General features: G+C 37.8%; 1 protein-coding gene across 4 annotated transcripts in view; it reads left to right on the top strand.

Annotated features, from left to right (window-relative positions):
* The first annotated feature begins 648 nt into the window (after positions 1-648).
* The window catches only part of DYNC1I2 (dynein cytoplasmic 1 intermediate chain 2), a 40,741-nt gene continuing 20,532 nt past the window's right edge, over positions 649-20,857 (top strand). For 2 of the 4 annotated variants that reach the window (XM_060779024.2, XM_060779008.2), the window contains exons 1-4: positions 650-815; positions 4,584-4,701; positions 11,130-11,244; positions 14,364-14,454. In XM_060779024.2, coding sequence (XP_060635007.1) covers positions 4,594-4,701; positions 11,130-11,244; positions 14,364-14,454 — 314 coding nt within the window. In that variant the 5' untranslated portion in view covers positions 650-815; positions 4,584-4,593. Of the gene's footprint in view, positions 816-4,583; positions 4,702-11,129; positions 11,245-14,309; positions 14,455-20,857 lie in introns of all 4 variants that reach the window. The other 2 variants (XM_060779000.2, XM_060779017.2) reach the window with 2 other exon arrangements.

Below are 20,857 nucleotides of genomic sequence, written 5' to 3'. Positions count from 1 at the left end.
ACTTCCCAAGTGTCTAGGACTGTGTGATGTATCGGCGAATAATGCGTGCAGATCCCAGTAAGGTGGCCACCTGCAGCTGGCAGATGGTAATGTATTATTATTATTAATTTATATCCTGCTTTTTCCCATTAGTGGGACTCAAGGTGATTAAGGGGCCATCTACACTGACCGTTTAATGCAGTTCCAAACTGGTATTGAAGCAAATGGTTTCAATGTTTAGATGATTAAGTAGCAAATTCTGGAACCAACTAGTGCTTCCTTTACTGGGCTCCCTCCTTCCCTTGGGGCCTGCCACGTGACAGCTTCTGCCAGGCTGTTGACAGCCGGCTCGGGGTGGGCGGGGCTTAGGCTTGGCTCAAGGCCTGCTAGGAAGGGTAGTCTCGCAAGCCCTCTTGTAGCCGGAAGCGAGAATAACCAAGCCTGGCCCTATTTCCCCCCCTTCCTCAGCCCTATTTTGGGGCGCAAAAAGGTAGCCATTGGCTTATGGACACCCAAAACGCCAACGAAAGTTGCCTATCCACGGACAACCCGAGAGCTCGGCACACCCCAAACCCCAGGCCTTGCCTCAGCCCGGCGCCACTTTCTCTCCGTGCGCATGCGCCGTCCGCTCCTCGCACGCAGCGACGCCCGGCTTCTAGTTCCGCCGCCGCGGGTCAGCGTTTCCGCGCATGCGCGTTTAGTCAGGCGAGGCTGAGCTGTCTCTGGTGGGGCTCGCCTTCACCGTTCGTGGTCCCAGTGTCGCTTTTGTGAAGAGGCGGCTTGGGCTGTGGCGGCAGTGGCGGCGGAGTTGACACAGACGAGAGCCTCAGTGACAGGTAAGTGGACCGAAAAGTGGAGCCTTAGGGCCACACCCGCTTCCGCCTTCCTTCCTCTGAGAGGAAGGCTTCAATGGGGGGAGGGGAGGGGAGGGGAGGGGAGGGGAGGGGGGGGGTTGAGAGAGAACCGTTGTGGGCGGAGTCAGCTCGCGCACGAGAAGAGAGGGCGGGGCTTCTGTGCGGGCGACGCCCGGCGCGCGCTGGGGGTCCTGCTTCCTTTTCAGGGGAAGCATCTGTGGGCCTAGCTTTTTGGCCCTTCCTCAGTGGTGGTCTCATAGGACCCGCGGACAATAGGCTCCCAAGCTGCTAAGGAAATGATGGTGGTTGTCATCATCATCATGAAGTTGGAAAGGACCCTAAAGGCCACCCAGCCCCATGCTATGCAGGAGCACACACAATCAAAGCGCCCCCGACAGATGGCCATCCAGCATCTGCTTAAAAACCTCCAGGGAAGAAGACTACCACCACATACTGAGTCGGTCTCTTCTACTGTCGAACAGCTCTAACTGCTAGAAAGTTCTTCCTCATGATTAGGTTGGATCTCATTTATTTATTTATTTATTTTATTTCGAGTACTTTTATCCCGCCCTTCTCAACCCCCCGGGGGGGGGGGGGACGGGGACTCAGGGCAGCTTACAAAAAGGCACAATTCGATGCCTACACAAAATACACATACATACAAAACAGCAGTTAAAACAATTATCACAGTTAAAAACAATAGGTACATAACACAATCAATAAAACTAATCTCATACTCAGCGTTCATCTTTCAGAGTTCCATAATTCCATTCCACTTAGTCAATTCCTGTCCATCGTCAAAGTCCTTTCTTTATCTGCCAGATTGTCCAAATGCCTGGCCCCAAATCCAAGTTTTCAATTTTTTCCTAAAGGAAAGGAGGGATGTCGCTGATCTAATTTCCCCGGGGAGTGAATTCCACAGGTGAGGGGCCACCACCGAGAAGGCCCTGCTCCTCGTCCCCACCAATCTCACTTGTGATAGAGGCGGGGTCGAGAGCAGGGCCTCCCCAGAAGATCTTAGACTCCAAGGTGGGACGTAGAGGGAGATCCGTTTTGGACTTCAGCTCCCACAATTCCTAAAGCCAAAACACCTGGAGGGCCGAAGTTTGCCCATGCCTGTTTTATAATTTGAATCTATTATTCCTCATCCTAGTCTCCTTATCCTTGCCTACTCCTCAATATGATATCCTTTCAAGTATGTAAACATGGCTACAGTGTCTCAATTCCCATGTATCCATCTCCCTAAACCACTCCTCATAAGGCAGGGGTCCTCAAACTAAGGCCCGGGGGCCGGATGCGGCCCTCCAAGGTAATTTACCCGGCCCTCGCTCAGGGTCAACCTAAGTCTGAAAAGATCGGAAAACACACAACAACAATCCTATCTCATCACCCAAAAGCAGGCCCACACTTCCCAAGTTTTAACAACTTTATATTTGTTAAAATTGTTGTTCATTTTAATTATTGTATTGTATGTGTTTGTATGTGTGTGTGTGTGTGTGTGTGTGTATATATATATATATATATATATGCACTACAAATAAGATATGTGCAGTGTGCATAGGAGTTCATTTTTCCCCCCCGAATTATAATCCGGCCCCTCCAAGAGTTTGAGGGACTGTAACCTGGCCCTCTGTTTACGAAGTGTGAGGACCCCTGTCATAAGGCATGGTTTTCAGATCTTTTGCCCTCTTTGAAGACAATATTTATTTCTATTTATTTGTTTGTTTGTTTGTTTGTTGACTGTATTTGTATACCACCTTTCTCAGCCAATCAGCAACTCAAGGCGGTTCCTAACCATTCAGTATACATCAAACATAATATAGATAAAAACATTAAATGGTATAAAACATCGCAAAAGCAGTAAAAACAACATCATCATTCTGTCTTGACTTTCTGCCAGATTGGGACTCAAAAGGGCTTTGTTTGTTCTGTTGTGTGACATCAAGGTGTTACTGTTTATGGTGGTTTTCTTGGGCTGACTTACCTGAGATCACTAGGCAGTGGTTCCCAAACTCTCTCCAAAACAGCTGGAGGATGAGAGTTTGGGAACCACTGCCTAGTGATATCAGGTAAGTCAGCCCAAGAAAACCACCATAAAAACACCTTGATGTCACACAACAGAACAAACAAAGCCCTTTTGAGCCCTTCAACTCCCAGAAGCCACAGCCAGCTTGGCTAACAGGAATACTGTGAGAGGAAGTTTGAAACACCTGGAAGACTCAAGTCAAGATGACTGGGCAAATGAGCTTCATTTTCAGACAGAAATTGAGCTGAGCAAAACCATAGATCAAACCCACAAGTAATAGATCTAAATTCATTTGGATTTGGATTTCAGTTTTCAAGAAACTGAGGATAACAGACATTCATACTAAATAAAATGTTTGCATTCCCCTTCACATCCTTTTTACACACTCCTGTATCTAATGAAGTAAATATATGTGTGATAATCTATATTAAATTTGCTATTAGTCCAAAAGTCTGAATGAAAGTCATTGTTCTGTTGATCTTCATAAAAAACGAATTAGGCATATACACAGGCCTTGTGACTCTCACAGACATTTTAAACTTTGAACTGAAATCTACATCACTGGGTGTAACGTTATCATTTAATAATGTTGACTCAGTTAAAGCTTCTTGTATCTAACATCCTGATCTCACGTAATGTTAAATGTAATTCCCATTGAGATTATTATACACATACTTGTCCAGTGGTGCAAGATTGGCATGCAAGTGTGGTAGTTATTTCTTCTTGACTAGAAATAAAACTCATTTTTGAAAAAAAAGTAGAATGAATAGTATTTTTCCAAGCTTGTGTGGCAGTTTGTTGTGTGTTGGAATGACAAGACTTGAAAACATGAAAGAAACATTTCAATTGAAGATATTAAGTTTTGCCATTAAAAACTACTAACAAGGAAGGGTTGACTTGACATAACATTAGTTTCAAAAATTGCTTAAAATTCTAGCATGCACCAGAACACAGTCCTCCCTCCTCTTCTGAATAGCCATTCATTTATTCCTTGACTTTTCTCTAACCCATTAAAGAAGCTAATTAGATGTTGACTTACTGAAGTAGGAGTCACTCTTGTATATGTACAGCAGTATGATGTAATGATTTCACTGCCTTTAAAATTAGACTCAATTTTTAATTCCCTTTATATCTGCACCTACTTTTAACATATAGCTTTATATGGTTTTCTGGAAGGTCTTACTGGCAAGTAGGTATCAACTGCCTTCCTGGTTCTACTCTAACCTGTATTTGTAGTATACAGTTTATACTTTTTCTCTCTATCTCTTATGAGCTATATTTAGAAGTGTGTTGATATAGCAGTGTGCTCAGATACTTCTGTGTCTCTATTGAGAGCAAATATACCATCTAAATAGAAAAATATACATTTTAACATTTGTAGCAGAAGTTCTGCAGTCATCCCTCATCACAATTATCAACCCTTTTTACATCCTGTGGCAGCCTTCTGCAGAATTCTGGGGTTTGTAGTTTAGTGAGGCGTAGGATCTTTCTGTCTGAACAGTTTAAATGCCCCTCCCTAAACTACAAACCCCAGAATTCTGCAGGAAGGCGCCATAGGATTTAAAATGGATAGATACTCTAGTAAGGTATTAGTGTACAAATTGTGTGCAGAAATAATGAAGGATTAGGTTTATGGGATTTTGGTAGAAATATGATGGGGTTCTATACTTCATGCTGTTTTTCACTTCACTTATGCAGGAACATAATCACTTTTTTGTTGACAGAATTGCAATCATGTCTGACAAAAGTGAGCTGAAGGCAGAGTTGGAACGTAAGAAACAACGCTTAGCTCAAATTAGAGAGGAGAAGAAAAGAAAGGAGGAGGAAAGAAAGAAAAAGGAGGTAAGAATTCAGATTACATCTCCAGAGATTTATTCACTGGAAGTTCTATAAAATCTGATAGCATTTTAATGTAACTGAAGAGTTGAAAAAGATAAATAATTTCATTCAGTTTCATAGAACTAATTTGATGTGAGCACCTTATGAAAAATGAGGAATTGTCCCCAACCTTTCCATTTCTGACTTCTGAATCTGGACTGCATGTATTGATTGTGTTTCTTTGTATAAAATGGAGATAGTTAATGCTAGTAATCAGTGTCTTGCATGAAGCAGGACTTTGTACATTACTGAATTATAATGTATCAAAATGTTATTGAAGAGTTAGAAACTATTCAAATTTGTTTTAGGAAACAGCTCATCTTCCAAAGAATCTCAGTTAGAATTAATAGAGGGAAAAGCAGGGTGGTTAGTAGTTAGAGTGCTGGGCTTGGATGATCTCTGAACTCCTCCAAGGAAGATTTCACTACCATTTTGTCTGAATAGAAGCAATCTTTCATAATCATTGGGGCTTTTGAGCAGGTCCACTCTTTTGAGACTACCTGTAAAGGGAAAGTGCCACTCTTCCTGTGAAGAAAGTTGTAATGTAGATGAAATAAAATAACTATGCATTGCTGTTTTAACTACTTTTTTATGTTAATACCTTAAAGTAACCGGGTGACTATATTAGAGATAAAATTAAAACTGTACATCAAAATAATCTCCAATCTTTCTTAACTCGGGAGGAAGGGGAGGAATCATGTACCCTCTGGGTGTTGCTGAAATGCAACTTATGACATTTTTCATCCACGGCTGTGTAGAAGTTCAACAACATCCAAGGGAAGTCATATGATTGCCAACCCTGCTTTGACTATAGGATATGTTGGATTTTCATAATCAACTGTTTGAATCTTTCCTTATTTTAATATAATATTTACGGAATGCTGATGAGTTAGTTCTTTTCAATGTAGTATCTGTCTTTGCTTGTGCTATGTATTTGGCAGGGCTCAGAAAACAACATATGACTGAAAACACTATGTCGATGAGAAAATATTTCTCTCAGCATTATACATTACCTGTGATTTTAAAAATAGTTGCATGTTTGCTTTCTTACATTCGAGTATGATGTAACTAAATTTTCCTTTAACTCTTGATACTAGAAGGGTAATACTTGAAATCCTGAAGTGTTTATTTACTTAATGGAGATTTTGTAACAAAATTCAAATAGAAATTCTTAGATGGTGCACCTTCCAATATGAGGAAATCATTTTGGAGTTGAGTGAAGAGAGGTTAATTTGTGTATAGAGGTGGGCTGAAATGTGAAGGCATGGTATTGAATAAAGGCAGTAAATAACTATTTCAGTGCCTTAACCAAAATTGTTCACTCATATTTTGGGATGTTTTACTCATGCAAGCTTTGGCTAGGCTTCATCTACACTGTAGAATTAATGCACTTAGACACTGCTTTAACTGTCAAGCCTCAGTGCTATGGAACTATGGGAGTCATAGCTTTCCAAAACCTTTAGCCTTCTGTGCTAAAGAGAGTTGGTGCACATAAACTACAGCTCCTATGAGTCCATAGCATTGAGCCATGGCAGTTAAATTGGTGTCAAACTGTACTCATTCTACAATGTAGATGCAGCCTTAATGGCCATCCAGAAATCTTTGCAGAAGTCAAACCAGCATATGCAAATCATTGCCTTCAGTTACTGTAATCTCTTTTTAGATGAATGCTGTCTGTTGCAGGTAGCATAAAGTACTAATGGAAATGTTCTTGACACATACGAGGGACATTCATTAAAGATTTCCTCTGGCCCACTTCCTGTGCACTGAGAGCAATGAAACTTGGCACCGTTACTAGTTCTTCTCTACATAGGTGCCACCTAGGGGCGCACACTTCTCCCATCTTTTAAAGCAACTGTGAACACCTCGCTTGTAGAAGTTGACAGGTTGCTCCAAAAGCCATATTATGGCTTCGGAAATCAGAGTCTCATCATCTGAAAAATGCTTGCCCTTCAAAAATAACGTCATTGTTGGAAAGAGGTGGAAGTCTGATGGTGCGAGGTCGGGTGAATAAGTTAAAATATAACAACAAAATTCATAAAAACATTTCAACAGTATAAAAACAACCACACAAATACAGTATATAGCCAATATCCAACAAACTTCAGTGGTCTAAGTTCGGGCGGGTGACTAGTGCAAATCACTTGCCAAAGGATAAGGTTGATGGATAAAGTGCTAAAGGCAGATGACAAGATTAGAACTTGGGAGGTAGTGTAAGGAGAGCACTATGTCTCTAAAAGGGAACATTGGTAATGTGCAAGATCTAATTATGGATTGAATTGGGAGCCAGAATTATTTGGGGAGCTATCTAGTTGAAGGCACAGTGGAACATCCACATGTTTAGTTCTTTTCGAAAGCTGGACAGGATGGATGCTAGTCTAATATTTCTGGGGAGAGAGTAGCAGAGGTGGGGGGGGGGGCACCACCGAGTAGGCCATGGAAGCCTGGAGCACAACAAGGAAAATATCTCCCAGCTGAACGGATGGTGCTTAGCACATGGATTTTCAAAGGCTTCCAAATCTGAACTGGGATCTCACATCCTGAACCTCATGGCTTCAAATCTAGAAAGCTGACAGAAAGCCTCTTTGACTACCTGCTTCTCAGCCTTTTCCTGGTTCATGGAGCACGAGTTGCCTGCTCACCGTATGGCCAGGGCCACTTTTAACTGTTGCTTTAATGAAATTGAATATGATTTTTAGCTTTGAATATGTTTTAATGGATTTTAACTGTGATTTTTAATACTATTATACTTAATTATCTTCTCATGTTTGCATATTTCTATATTTTAAATTTGACTGTAATACTTTTAATGTAAGCCACTTTGAGTCTCCTTCGGGAGAAATAAAGAGGGGTAAAGATAAACATAATAAAAATAAACATAATAATAATAGGCCCTCTTTCTTGTCCCCACCAACCATGGTTGTGATGGGAGTAGGAGCAAGAGAAGGACCTCCCCAGAAGATCTTGGAGACCACATAGGTTTTGTAGGGGAAGATACGGTCATGAAGATAAGCCGGTCCCGAACTGTGTAGGGCTCTATAGGTGATAACCTGCACCGTGAATCAAGACCGGAAACTTATCAGCAGCCAGTGGAGCTGTTTGAATAGGGGAGTTGAACTCTCCCTTAATTCGCTCCAGTTATCAACCTGGCCACTGATCTTTGCACTAGCTGCAGTTTCCTGGCCATCTTCAAGGGCAGCCCCACGTAGAGTGCATTGCAATACTCCAACCTGGAGGTAACTAAGGCGTGGACAAAATACTGGAGTGTGTAGAGCCTCTCAGTGCCAGGATGAGATAGGTTATCGTGGGTCATTAAACAGTTTTGGGCAATGTGATGATGAAGTGCATCCCCATTGGTTCTGCTTAACGTTTCAACATCTTTTGATAACATTGGCTATAATGTCTTTCTGGGGTTGCTTTGCTGAGATGAGACATCAAGGCAGTGCTCTGCAGTGGCTCTTCTCCTTTCTGGAATGGCAAGTGCAGGTGATGAGTCCCTGCTCAACTCCTTGGTCATTGTCCTATGGACCTAGTTCTTCAGGATTTTATTGGATTTATGTTTATTGGTAGCATATACATAAAACACTGAGAGAAATTGGCTGAGCTTTGGTAATCTAGTGCCACTATATGTCAAAGATATACAACTCTATTTCTTCTTTCCAACTAACTCCAAGAAAGATGTGCATTTTTTCTCAGTAACTGCTTGAATGAGAGCAAACAAATTGAACCTTAATCCTAACAAGATGTTCTTGGTCAGTTGAAAGGCTGATCAAAGAATAGGGATTGCCTATGTTGGCTGTGGTTGCACACTTTGCATATGCTCCCAGATTCCATCTTGAAATTAGATGCACATGTTTTAGTGGTGTTCAGGAGTGCATTTGCACAGTTAAAGCTAGTGTACTAACTGCCTTTCTTGGACCTGTCATAGTACTATATGCTTTGGTTATATCCCATTTGAGGAACGTTCAGAAGCTTCAGCAGGTCTAAAGACTTGACAACTGCATTGTTCACTGAGCAGATTATAAGAAGCATAGTTATAACTCCCTCACTGGAACAGTTTTTCTGGTCTACTTCTAGGCCCAATTCAGAGTGCTAGTTATCATTTCTAAGACCTTGATACGACTTGAGTCCAGCCTGTCTGAAGTACTGTATTTTTCCATATGATCTGGCCTGGGTTCTGAGATTATTGGACTCGTAGTCCAGCCACTCTCACAGGGATGTATGGTGGAAACAAAAAAAATACCTTTTTGGTGGCTATCCCTTTCCCTCCCTAGGTGGGGGATCAGATTGGTTTCTTCCTTGGTTCCTTCCTCTTTACAGGTGAAGCTTTCCATTTCAATAGACTTTTGAAAACTGACTACAAGTGTTTAGTAGTAGTATTTCTTACCTGTCTCACCCTATAGATTGAAGCGGGGAATGACAGATTAAAATACAGCACAGTTAAAAACACCAATTCAAATCCACAGTAGGTTAAAATGGCATGAAGTCTACATAATAAGAATACACATTAAAAAACAGTTCATAATTTTAAAACTATCTGAACAAACCTGCCAGAAGAGCTTGGTCTTTAATGTCCCTGCCTGTTGTTTTTATGCCGGATAGAATATCAGCTATTTAAAACAAATATATGCAATGTTCAAGTATTTTTAACTATTTTATATGTTTTCGTCTTTGCTTTCTATTCATACTTATTTAATTGCTGCTGCAACCTGTCTGGGCACCCAGTTTGCAACAAAATGTTTGGATGTATACCAGTAGAAAAGTAGTAGTAGCAGGAGGAGGTTTTAATGCACCCATCCGTGATCACACTTCTTTTCATGGCCAACTGAAATGTGGAATAGTTAAAGAAAGGAGAAACAAAAAATTGCTGATATTTTAATGAAACTGGTAGGAGTTACTCTGCTTCAACTCTTTCACTTTTTAGATTGTGATGCAACAATTCCTAGAAGGCAAGGCCTGATGAAGGTGGCTTCTTGCCAGTAATGTCCCCAACATCTTTCCCTCAGCTCCTTATATGTTTTAATAGTCCTTTTTGGCACATTTTGCAAATCTGTAATGTTCTTTCTAAAGAGTTGCTGCCAGTATTGTACATGAAATTAGTTTCAGATTGCCACTTTGTTTTGGATCTCTTTTCTAATAGCCCCTAACATGAATTTGATGGATTGTGGTCATGGTTTCCAATTGGTTCAACATGACTTGTCATAACACTTCATACATTTGATAAAGTGGAATATCGTCCAGGAGAGCCCATTCTCCAGTCAATGCAAGAAGTTTATGCAGTGAATAAAATGTACAAGTCATGATTGCTTTGAAATTTCCATTTTAAGGATTTAAATGCATACAAGTCTACTTTTAAGGTCCTTTAGAGGTTATAGAGTCAGTTGTTGGCAATTGATTGTGCCAAAGCACAATCAATTTTCCAGAATAAGTACCGCTGTATTAATAAAATCTAATATAAAAGAATTTTCAATCTTTCAAGCAAAATTTAAAAAAAATTGCCAATGATTCTTGCATGCTCTCAGCAATCTTATTTTGTTGTATCTCAGTGGTCTGAAAGTGAGAGGAGTAAGAATCAAATCTTTAAGAGTTTTATATAATACATATATTATGCCTGATTGGTTCTTTTTTAGAGCCTGTTACAAAAGTGCAATGTAACCAAGGTAGGAATGACTGTTGCGAAAAGCCTCCATCGGAAACAGTTGCAACTGACATATTCACCATAGTTGTACAAGTGCATAATTTGACACCTTACAATTCAGTAACAGTGGGGGATCTAGGAGCTCTGTCAGGATATGAACCTGATCTTCTAAGGGGAATGTGATCCCATTGAAAGCAATTCAGTTAGCCTGTCAAATGGAATAATTTTTATTTGTCCTCCACAAAATGAGTAGAAAATTCTGAGCAACATTGTTGCACAAAAACAATAATGCAAAATCCTGTCTTTTATGCGTGCTTAGATTCTTGGAGCAGCACTGAGGTCAGAGAGGAGTACACGAGAGCTTTTTTCTTCTCTGTTTAGCTATGCTTTGCATAGACACTAAGATTGCTTTTTGTCTTATGCATACTGCTATGGAAATTAGCAGCTCACTGCTCCCAATGACAGTATCCTTGCTCAGCCTGAGACAAGTATTTGCACAATTCTTTCTCCTTCTTCTGTCTTCCTTGATCTTTGCCACTTATTCCATACAAGGCTTTAATGAGACTTGACAATAGGTCTTGTGCCATGTACATCCTTTCACAATAAAATATAGATGCATTTTCATCTTCACTGTATCATTGCTTCTATGAAATAAAGTAATGGTTTTAAAAACCTTGTCCCTTGCACATGAAACTAGTGGAATATTAAAAGTGTACTCAACCACATACTTTTTGTCATTTGAAAAAACATTTAGACTGATCAAAAGAAAGAATCTCTTCCTGCACAAGATGAGTCTGACCTTGAAAAGAAAAGACGAGAAGCTGAAGCCTTGCTTCAAAGCATGGGGTTAACACCAGATGCTCCTATGGGTATGTATTAATATGATGTAAATTTGTGTAACTGTCTCTCCCACCACAAAAAGTGGCATTAATATTAGCATGAGAGTTCAATGATTCATTCATGCATGCATCTGTTGAGTGTTCATTGCAATATTTTATCCTATGAGCTTCTCAAATCTTGACTATACTATATATAGAATCAGTATAAAGGGGTATATCAACTTAGATGATCTTTTATTATTGTAGCATGCAATGGTTCAGTTTAGAGACTGTTCCTTTAGAAAACAAAACCCTGAAAATATCTTAGATATTAAAGTGAAGAGATTTAAAATTGTCTTCCTTGAATTACTGCATTGACATTTTCTGGCACTGAATTTTAGGATTCCATAGGAAAAAGCCATAGCAGTTATAGTGGAATTGAAGTGTTACAACTGTGTAATGTGGATATGCTGTTCGTTAATTATGTTCAACCAAATAACTTACTCTGGGATCTCCACTGTTATTTCATTTGAATCAACTTAAAATGCAGTTGGAGTTGAAACACCAACTTAAGAAATACCATCAGGCTTAAAATACTGTATTTCCAACTATCTCTAGTACCTTCTTTTTTAATAAATGACTAAAAGCAAAGTTCTTCAGTAGAACAAAAGCTACAAATTTCAAGTTTTTCTTAATTCTTGTAGATATATAAAGAAAGTGAAAACACTGCCACAAGGGGGCATTGCAGCATAGCAAGAAACTACCTAGTGGCCTACATACTTAAAACAGATTTTTTGTTCTTCTCTTGTACTAAAGTGCAGCTTATTCAGAAGCTGGTTGTCTTTGATGCAAGAGTGTAGCCAGTGCTGCCCATTGTTCTTTAGATTTACTTTTTAAAAGTGCTATATTTATAAATATTAAAATGTGAGGGAATTATTTGTATAGATGTTTACACAACAGTTTTGAAATAAAATTTGGTAATCACGTTTCCCCCAAAGTATTAATATTAATGGCTTTTTGGTATAGGAGCCATTTTCTAGCAAAGTAAATCTTCTGGTTGTACAAAAAGTACTCATGAAAATTTACTGACAAGGAAAAATCTGAAAGAAAATAATTTTAGATGCAAAACTGTTATCTGAGTATTGTCTGGAGTCCTGGATTTTCAGATCAGGTAAATTCTGTAAAAATGCTATCTCTGTGCTGGAGTGCATTTTTTGCCTGCCACATCCCAAAACAGTAGGAATTTGTGCTTTGCTAGAGATTTCTTCCAAAATCCCTCAGTTCAGTGACTAGTTCAGAACAAGGAATTTGTGATTATCTTCTACAAGAACACAAATGTTTGAACTTTGTTTCATAACTGTGCCATTTTGTATATCTTTACTTAGAAGTAAGGGTCACATTATGCAGCAACACTAATTTAGACGTTTAGGATAACGGTTTAAGACTGCAGCATATATGTAATTGCAGTACTACTTGAATGTCTTTAATTAGATATTATGATCACAATCATTTTGTTCTCTGTTCGAATGGTCCATGTACATGGCAAGAGCCTTGGTGAGCACACTCATCTCCCATGTAAATTTGTCTAGACACATGGGGATTAATGTGTTTATGGAGGTTTTATAATCAGAGCCACATTCTTGTGATAGCTGAGTATATAAAAGAATAACTAATCTTGTATTTATATATTGCAAGTTAGAATTTTGTTACCTGCATGTAACTTAACTGTTTAGAAAACAATATGTACTTTAATATATACTAACTAGTCTTTAGTAAATTTACAAGCTAATCTTATTAATAAAGTTCTAACTCACCTAAAACAGAATGAATTCAGCTTTATTTTGATAACAGAATTCTAAATGAGTTTGTGAAAAAGTAAATGATAGACTTCTGAGGAGGGAGAATATAGGTCATCTCACTTCAAGCCATGGATAGACAATTACTTTTTTTACACTTCTTATACTTTTTAATGAAAACAATTCAGTTGGAAAACCTTATCTCATTATTAATTTAGTGGATTTACTCTAGCCAAGACTAGCACTTAGATTTAGACCATTATTACTTCCAATTATGAGAGACACTGCAATATTGGAAGATTTTTGACCATTTTAAGTTTAACCAACCAATAGATGGCAGTAGTTATCAGTTGAAATCACAACAAAGAACTTGATTCAGAATGAATCAAATACATGCTTCTTTTTAAAATTATCAACTAATAAGTTGAGTCAGGATTCAGCTTTTCTTGTCACTATTCCTTTTTCAAATTATCTCATTAATGTGGAATAAGAGATTATGAAAACACCAGTTTTGCCAGTTCTCTTTTTAGAATTGATATTTGTCCTGAAAAACAGTGTATTGAGAGATATGCATCTTTCATTAGAAAGATAGTTGAGTAAAGGAAAACAAAAACGGATATTTAGAAGTCCTCTTATAAAATCTTGAAAATAATATTGGTCAAAGAAGAAGCTGTAAAAGAAAAGCTAGAAGGAATAAAATGAGGTGTGGCTTATCTAGGAAATAATACAATTGTCATGTGGTGATGTTATTTTATGATCCTTCAACAATAACTGTAGTTTTGAAATACATCAAAACCACATTAGTTGAGTTGGATTCAAAATTGCCATTAAGTAAATAGGCTTCTGCTGAAAGAAGTAGTTGATGGATGGAGGTGATTTAGACATATTCTTTCTTTGTCCTTTAACATACGTAGTGTAGCTGTTTCTTTTGCTGTTCTCTGAATCAGCAAGTGAACTGTGTGAGGAATCACCTTCCTTCTCTTCTCAAGAACAATCTTCCACTCATGGGAACTCAGCATCCAGTCCATTATATATTTTGATTCCTTGCTTTAATCTCTGGGGAAACAGTCTGTATGCATAAAATTATGAAATCCTAATGGGATTTTCATTTCCTCAACATTTTCTATAAATTATACTTTTTAATGTAACCCCAAAATGCATTTAATGCTAAACACTGCATGAGTCTCCAGCATGATATGTTAACATTGTCTTTTCCCCTTTTTTTCTATTGTTCATTTTCATCCATTTTATTTTTTGTTTTGTTTTGTTTACCATCATTTTTAATGCTTCCATGTTAAATTAATTTGGAAACATCCTAAGCTGTTCAACCTCTACGACTAGTAACAGCGGATACCTGTCTGTTTCACTATTTAGTCCCCCCTCCTATGTCTCCATCTTCGAAATCTGTGAGCACTCCAAGTGAAGCTGGAAGCCAGGATTCCGGTGATGGTGCTGTTGGTTCTAGGTATGACTTCTTAAATATTACGGTAATTAATTTGTGGTGTTATGGTAATTAATTTGTGCTGTTAAGCATGCGGTACAGTATTAAGACAAACCTTAAGCTATAGTACAAGCATTGCATCTTAAATATTGCATAATATTATCAAATATTATGGTTCACTCCAGTATTCTAAAGAACCCAGATGTAGTCTCTGTCTTTTAGTAGGCTATTGTTAATTTGGGAGATTGCTGTATGTTCCACATCTAGACATCCTGCATATCTAGACATTTCTCTCCAATTCGGGGCTTCAATCAAGAATTTACTTTGAACCCTGCTAAACTCCTAGTTTAATGGTTTTAATTATTAACTTTTGAATAGTTCTAGGTTTAATTCTTTTTTAATGGTTAAAGCCTTTAGGTTTAAAATTGCATATTGTATCCACTGTCCATCCTTTGAGTCTCTAAGAAAAAAATGGTATAATAATAGAAATAATAATAGCAAAATCTGTCATTTTAAGGAATGATTCAAAGCCACCTTGAATGAAGTGCAGGGAGAAAGGTAGAATATAAATAAATAAATTTCCTAAAACTTGGTATTTTGAAAACTCAGTGTTGATTCATAGGACTGGCTTGTCTGTGTAAATGGAGCAAGGTCCTAAGCAGAAATATAATAATCACTTCTAGATTTCTTAATCACCTCCTCCCTGTGGTCCACTATTAAGAGAAAGCAGTAAGCCTGTAGGATTCACATAGAATCAGTCTTAGTTTGACATGGACATGTGGTTGGGTGCAATCATGTGCAGATCATCAGACAGAGGACACTCCAGTTGACTTGTAATTGTAGCCTTTATTTGGGTCATACAAGACTATTTTCTTTGTTTTCAAAAATACAGGTCATTGTTTAGCTGATTGAAGTCCACAAAGTAGAATAGAGTTCTTTTTATTCGGGAAAAAAAAGAAAAAGATATATTGTTGTTCAGAATATAAGAGAGGTAACTTTTCTTTTAGTTGGGGAAGGTAATCCTTCATGCTTCACTGATAGGGCTTGTTAACTGTCAGTCATCCTTAACATTCTAATGGGAAAAGGTAACCCCACCTTCCCAGTTCCATCCTTGGAACAGGACAGAGCTTATTGCTTTAGCTAATCTTGGACCTTTAAGGTAGCTGTGGATCATCATTACTTAAGATTTTTTGTGGTCTTTAAACCCTACATCTTTCAAGACTTTAATGGAAGTGGTAGCTTTCGGCAGATTGGAAAGCACATGTAGCTCCAATCTTTCAGATAAGGAATCTGTGATGTACTGTGCTTAGAAGGCACCTTCAGGTTGCAGAGAGAGAACAGACTGACAACCTTCTGTGCGAGAAATCAGTCTGTTCTGGTTTGTGTCACTGAGGTGACTGAGGAGTGTGATGGAATCTCATATAGTGGGATGGACCGAGTGATGGTGCTGACAAGAGCAGCTTCAGCCACACAGTTGACTGTGGAGAATGCTCTTGCCTCCCTCCCTTTCCCAAGAGCTTCCCTGTGAGTTGTGCACATGGAATTCCTTCATAGCCAAATAGGATGTGGGCTCCAGGGGGTTTGTGGAATGGGGAGGAGGAAGGAGCATGTATCTCCTGGATTATTTGATTCTTATTACTTTCCTGTTTCTCATAAAGCAGGGAAGTCTCTGGATGGAGTGCCAGAAATCAGGGTTAAGGCTAAATGAGAACATTATGTGGTACCCTTTCCTGGTGTATTTGCAGAAGTTATGGAAGCGAGTAAGTTCATCCTGGGGTGGCACACAGTTTCAGCTGTTGTGAAGCACCATTATTGATTACCGTCTGATATTATGGAAACATTAAAACTCCTTATTGCTGATCCTGTAGCTGGATAGTTGTCAGGATCATTATTCCTTAGAGTTGGAAATGACACCCTTAAAAGCCCAGAGTTGACGTCTTTTTGTATAGGGTTCATGAGGCTTCAGATCTTGCAATCAGAGCTGCTTCAGTAATGTCCTTGTTTACAAGGGCAGTTATTTGTTAGTCTAAATATTTGATGTCTCTTGTTTCCAAAGGAGAGACTAACACTCCTTCTACATTGCCACATAAAAGCAGATAATCCACATTATCTGCTTTGAACTGGATTATATGAGTCTGTACTGCCATATGATCCAGTTCAAAGCAGATGGCCTGGATTTTATATGGCAATGTAGATGGGGCCTAAGCTTCTGCAATAAATTGGCTACATTTTTATGTCTGATGTTAGTCATTATTCAGTCTAATATGCATCACAAGCTATGGTGGTTGATGTCACTGCCAGGCATCAACTTATGCTAAAAAATTAGATTGCAGATAAAAGGATCAAAGCTAATTTGACTGTCTTTTAATAGATCTAAGTTATTTGGGAACCTTGTGGAATCTGATTGTGGTTTTGCATGCCTTATTGAAGGCTCTATTTAACTCTTGAGATCAATGGACTTCCAATTTCATTTTTGGTTTCCATAACTTCGGCTTGTAGAGGCTCTGAATTTAGGACTCTATCAGTCAGGGAGTTGTGTATTTTTCGTAAGGATTCAGTTATTCTTTGTTTGGAGCCTACTTTTTCCCCATAGTGAATTCTGTATTATGCTCTTCTTAAGAGATTTTGCTGCTTTCTTTTTGCTTGGAGCCCAAGACACCACAAGGGAAAGAGAGGTACAGATTGCATGTGATAAGGCCTTGAAATTTTCTTTCTAGAGTTTTCAAAACATTTTATATTGGTAACACAATTTCAAGACATGCATCATTTCAGTTTTACTAGCAAAGAGATATGGACTCATATATAAACTGTAATAACGAAATATATGTGGACATGACATTACCTCATTAAAATGTTTAATTCGTGTTTTTTTTAAATATATGATTTGTGAGACAGTAATATATATTTCCAAGATATTTGTCATTTCTCGGTACATTTGTGTGACACACCTACATATTGTAGCTGACACACTAACTTGTCATGATTCACAGTTGGAAGGATCTGGTCTAGACAGATCTTTCAGATCTAGACCAGATCTAAATCTAGTCAAGACAGATCTAGATACTAAGGGGTTTCGTAAACCTGACTTTATGTCTCTATTCAGGAGTAAAATAGATACTTTTGGCTTGCTGGTTGAAACTGTATTGAGGTGACTTAGGCACATAGTTTAAAACTAGTTCCAGAGGGACTTCAGGCACATTCCACTCATAGCACTGTTGCATCGGGCGCAACCATTTCTTTGTTGAAGATTAGTAGAGCAGCTATTTGGGTTTCTCCACCTTATTTGTCAGAGACACATGCCTGTCCTAGAGGTGTGATATTGGTATTAATAGACATCAGCATGAAGGATCACCTTCCCACATTGGAGAAAACAGCCGCTTTGAGTCTCCCTGAGAGAGAGAAAGCAGGATACAAGTACCATGACTGAATGAATGAATGAGTTAGTTAGGAGGGAATCATTCCCATCTTGTTTTTGGTTTTCTTTGTTTGAGTCACTGATGGTATATATTTGTTTGTCCAGAGATTTGTCATTCCGCTACTGATGCTCCTCCTTAGGTTGTTAAATATGGTTGACAGTAAACAAGCCGTGTCTTTGAAGCACAAGGAAGAAGCCAGATTTCTCCCTACAACTACAGAAAATAAACTTTCACAGATATCTTGGATGCTTACAATGAATGTTTGAATCTGACATCTCATGTACCCCTGCCAACATGAGGGTTGCAGAAGCATCTGTCTTTTACATGCCTTGTAAGTCTCATATGGTGAAACCATGCATTGTTGGTGTCACTTGATAATGCTGTGTAGGCTGAATTGTCTACCCTGAAGATTCCAATTTTTTTAAAGGTTCATTTGGTATGACTTTGAACAAACAGCTTGTGGAATGTTTGTGGTATTGATACATTTTTTCTTTGCTCAGTTTTATTGAGCATTGCCCGAGATCTGGTTAGGAATATGCTGGTTACACTGTGTAACATTTTCTCTCTCTCCTGGGTTATAGATGTCATATGCTAATTGGTTCTATTATAAAAACACAGAAAAAAGTTTATTAAACTAAAAAAAGCCCTTGGTTTTGCAGGACATCCTGTAGCACATTTTGCTATTGTTTTTCAATGAATATCAATTCAACATAGTATGTGGCAGCCACAAATTTTCTGAAGTATAGCAACTACTTTCAAAATAAATACCACACAATTAAATAGGAAATAAAACTTCCAAATCAGGAAGAAACATTTTTTCAAATTTTGTTACAAAGTGTTATTGAAGCTCATAAAAGCAGTTACTATTATCTTCTATTCAGCATATACGTGAATAAACAGTTGCCTAGGAACATCACCACAGCCCTCTTCTGCAGCTAATGAAGACTTTCATAATTATGAGGGAAACAGGTGAAAGTTGAAGAAGAGAGTAAGGAAAGACAGCTCTTTTTAGGAGGTTTGGGGGTTATTTTAAACGAAAGGTTAAATAAATGTAAGCAAAGATCTGGGATACTATAGCTAAATCTAATGGACTACCAGCATGGTTAAATAACTGTTTTCAGAAAGACGTAGGATGGCAAGAAGACTTCTATTTAAAACTGGAGCTCTTTCCTCACTTGCCAAAATAGAATAGCAGCAGAAATGTAGTCTTAAAAAATTACATTTTGAGAAGCAAACCAAGAATTTGGTAGACATTTTGTTAAAGATATAAAAACTCAAATTCATTTAAATTAAATTTTTTTAAAAAAACCCTGCAAAACATATTGGAAAAAGCAGTATTAAATTACAGCAAATTATTTTGTACTCTCTTTCTGTTTGTTTGTTTGTTGTGTCTTCTTGGAATTAAAATGGGATTTGAGTTGGGAGGACAGACTAGTGTTTTCACTGAGTCTCATTTCAGCTTTGCACCTTGGAACTTCTCCATTCTGAACTGGAGGGAGGAAGAGACGTGGTACTCTTCTTCTCTACCTGTTCACCTTCTTTTGAGAGAACATGGTGCTTGTTTAGTTCTGTGTGCATACTCTGTCTGTCCATCTGACAGGTGTCAGTCCATCCAACAGGATCATTAAATGCTTTAAAAGTTAAGTCAAAGACTACCATCTCCCAATGAATGTACTGGGGCCTTTAGATCAGATTAGCCATAGAGGGCCCTGTTGACATCGACATTGTGACTGGCAAGTAAAGGGAAGATAGCATTTTGGTCACGATGAGAGTAGGGAGATGGCCTGCAAGAAGGGTTCGACTAGGCTTCTTTCTTCCTGCTTTTAGAAGTACTTTGAAAACCTATTATCTGGACACTGTGGAGGATATTATCCACACCTGTTGGGCTATTGTTGTAATACCCAGAAACAGAGGTAGCTGTCATAGACAACTTGTTTTGTTTAGTGTTTTTCTTTTTTCTTTATTTTTTAAAAAAGGTGTTTAATTTTCATTTTTGCTATTTTATTTTTAATGTTACCTTTATTGTCACTTGGCAGTTGTTTGTCTTTTATGAATTAACTTATTGAAATCTGAGGTAGAAAAGAAAGATATACGTGAAATTTAATAATAGTAATAATAGTTAACTTGAGTAATAAATGTACCATATATACCCGAGTATAAAACAACCCAAATATAAGCCAAGGCACCTAATTTTACAACAAAAAACTGGGAAAACATATTGACTTGAGTATAAAAAATAAAAATTGGTACCAATAAAATTACATTAATGGAGGCATCAGTAGGTTAAATGTTTTTGAATATTTTCATAAAACTGTAATTTAAGATAAGACTTTCCAACTGTGATTAAACCATTATTCAACCTTCTTCAGAGTAAATGTGCTTATGTATCCTTCCAATAATAATAGAGTAAAATAGAGATGTAATAATAATAATAATAAAAGAATAAAATAATGGAAATATAATCATAACAGTAATACAAGAATAAAATAATAAATGTAATAATAACAATAATAGAGTAAAATAATAAATGTAACAATAAAAATAGGGTAAAATAATAAATGTAAGCATAATAATAAATAGCGTAAAACAATGTAAATGTAATAATAACAATAATAAATGGAGTAAAATAAGAAATGTAATAATAATAATAAATAGAGTAAAATAAGAAATGTAATAATAATAACAGAGTAAAATAATACATAAACTTGACCCGAGTATAAGTTGAGAGGGCCTTTTTCATCCTAAAAAGGGCTGTTGTGTCCTGGATATCAACATTTTGAAATCTTTTGTTAATTTAAAATTAGTTTGGTAAACAGAGTTCCCAGGAAGTAATCCATTGTAAACATTTCTGGAGGAGTGATCTTATTCACCCTCCCCCCACCCCCACACCACCACCAAATGGCATTAGATTTCAAATTCAGCATCCCTTAACTTTGAGTTACTGAGAATTCTGCTGTCTCTCTCACTATTTCTTATGACATTGACTGTCTTGAGTTAACTTTAAATTAAAT

This window comes from Anolis sagrei, chromosome 1 (genome assembly GCF_037176765.1).
Source record: "Anolis sagrei isolate rAnoSag1 chromosome 1, rAnoSag1.mat, whole genome shotgun sequence".
NCBI classification, from domain to species: Eukaryota; Metazoa; Chordata; class Lepidosauria; order Squamata; family Dactyloidae; genus Anolis; species Anolis sagrei.
Note: the sequence above shows the minus strand (reverse complement) of the source record. Positions and strands in the feature narration are given on the sequence as shown.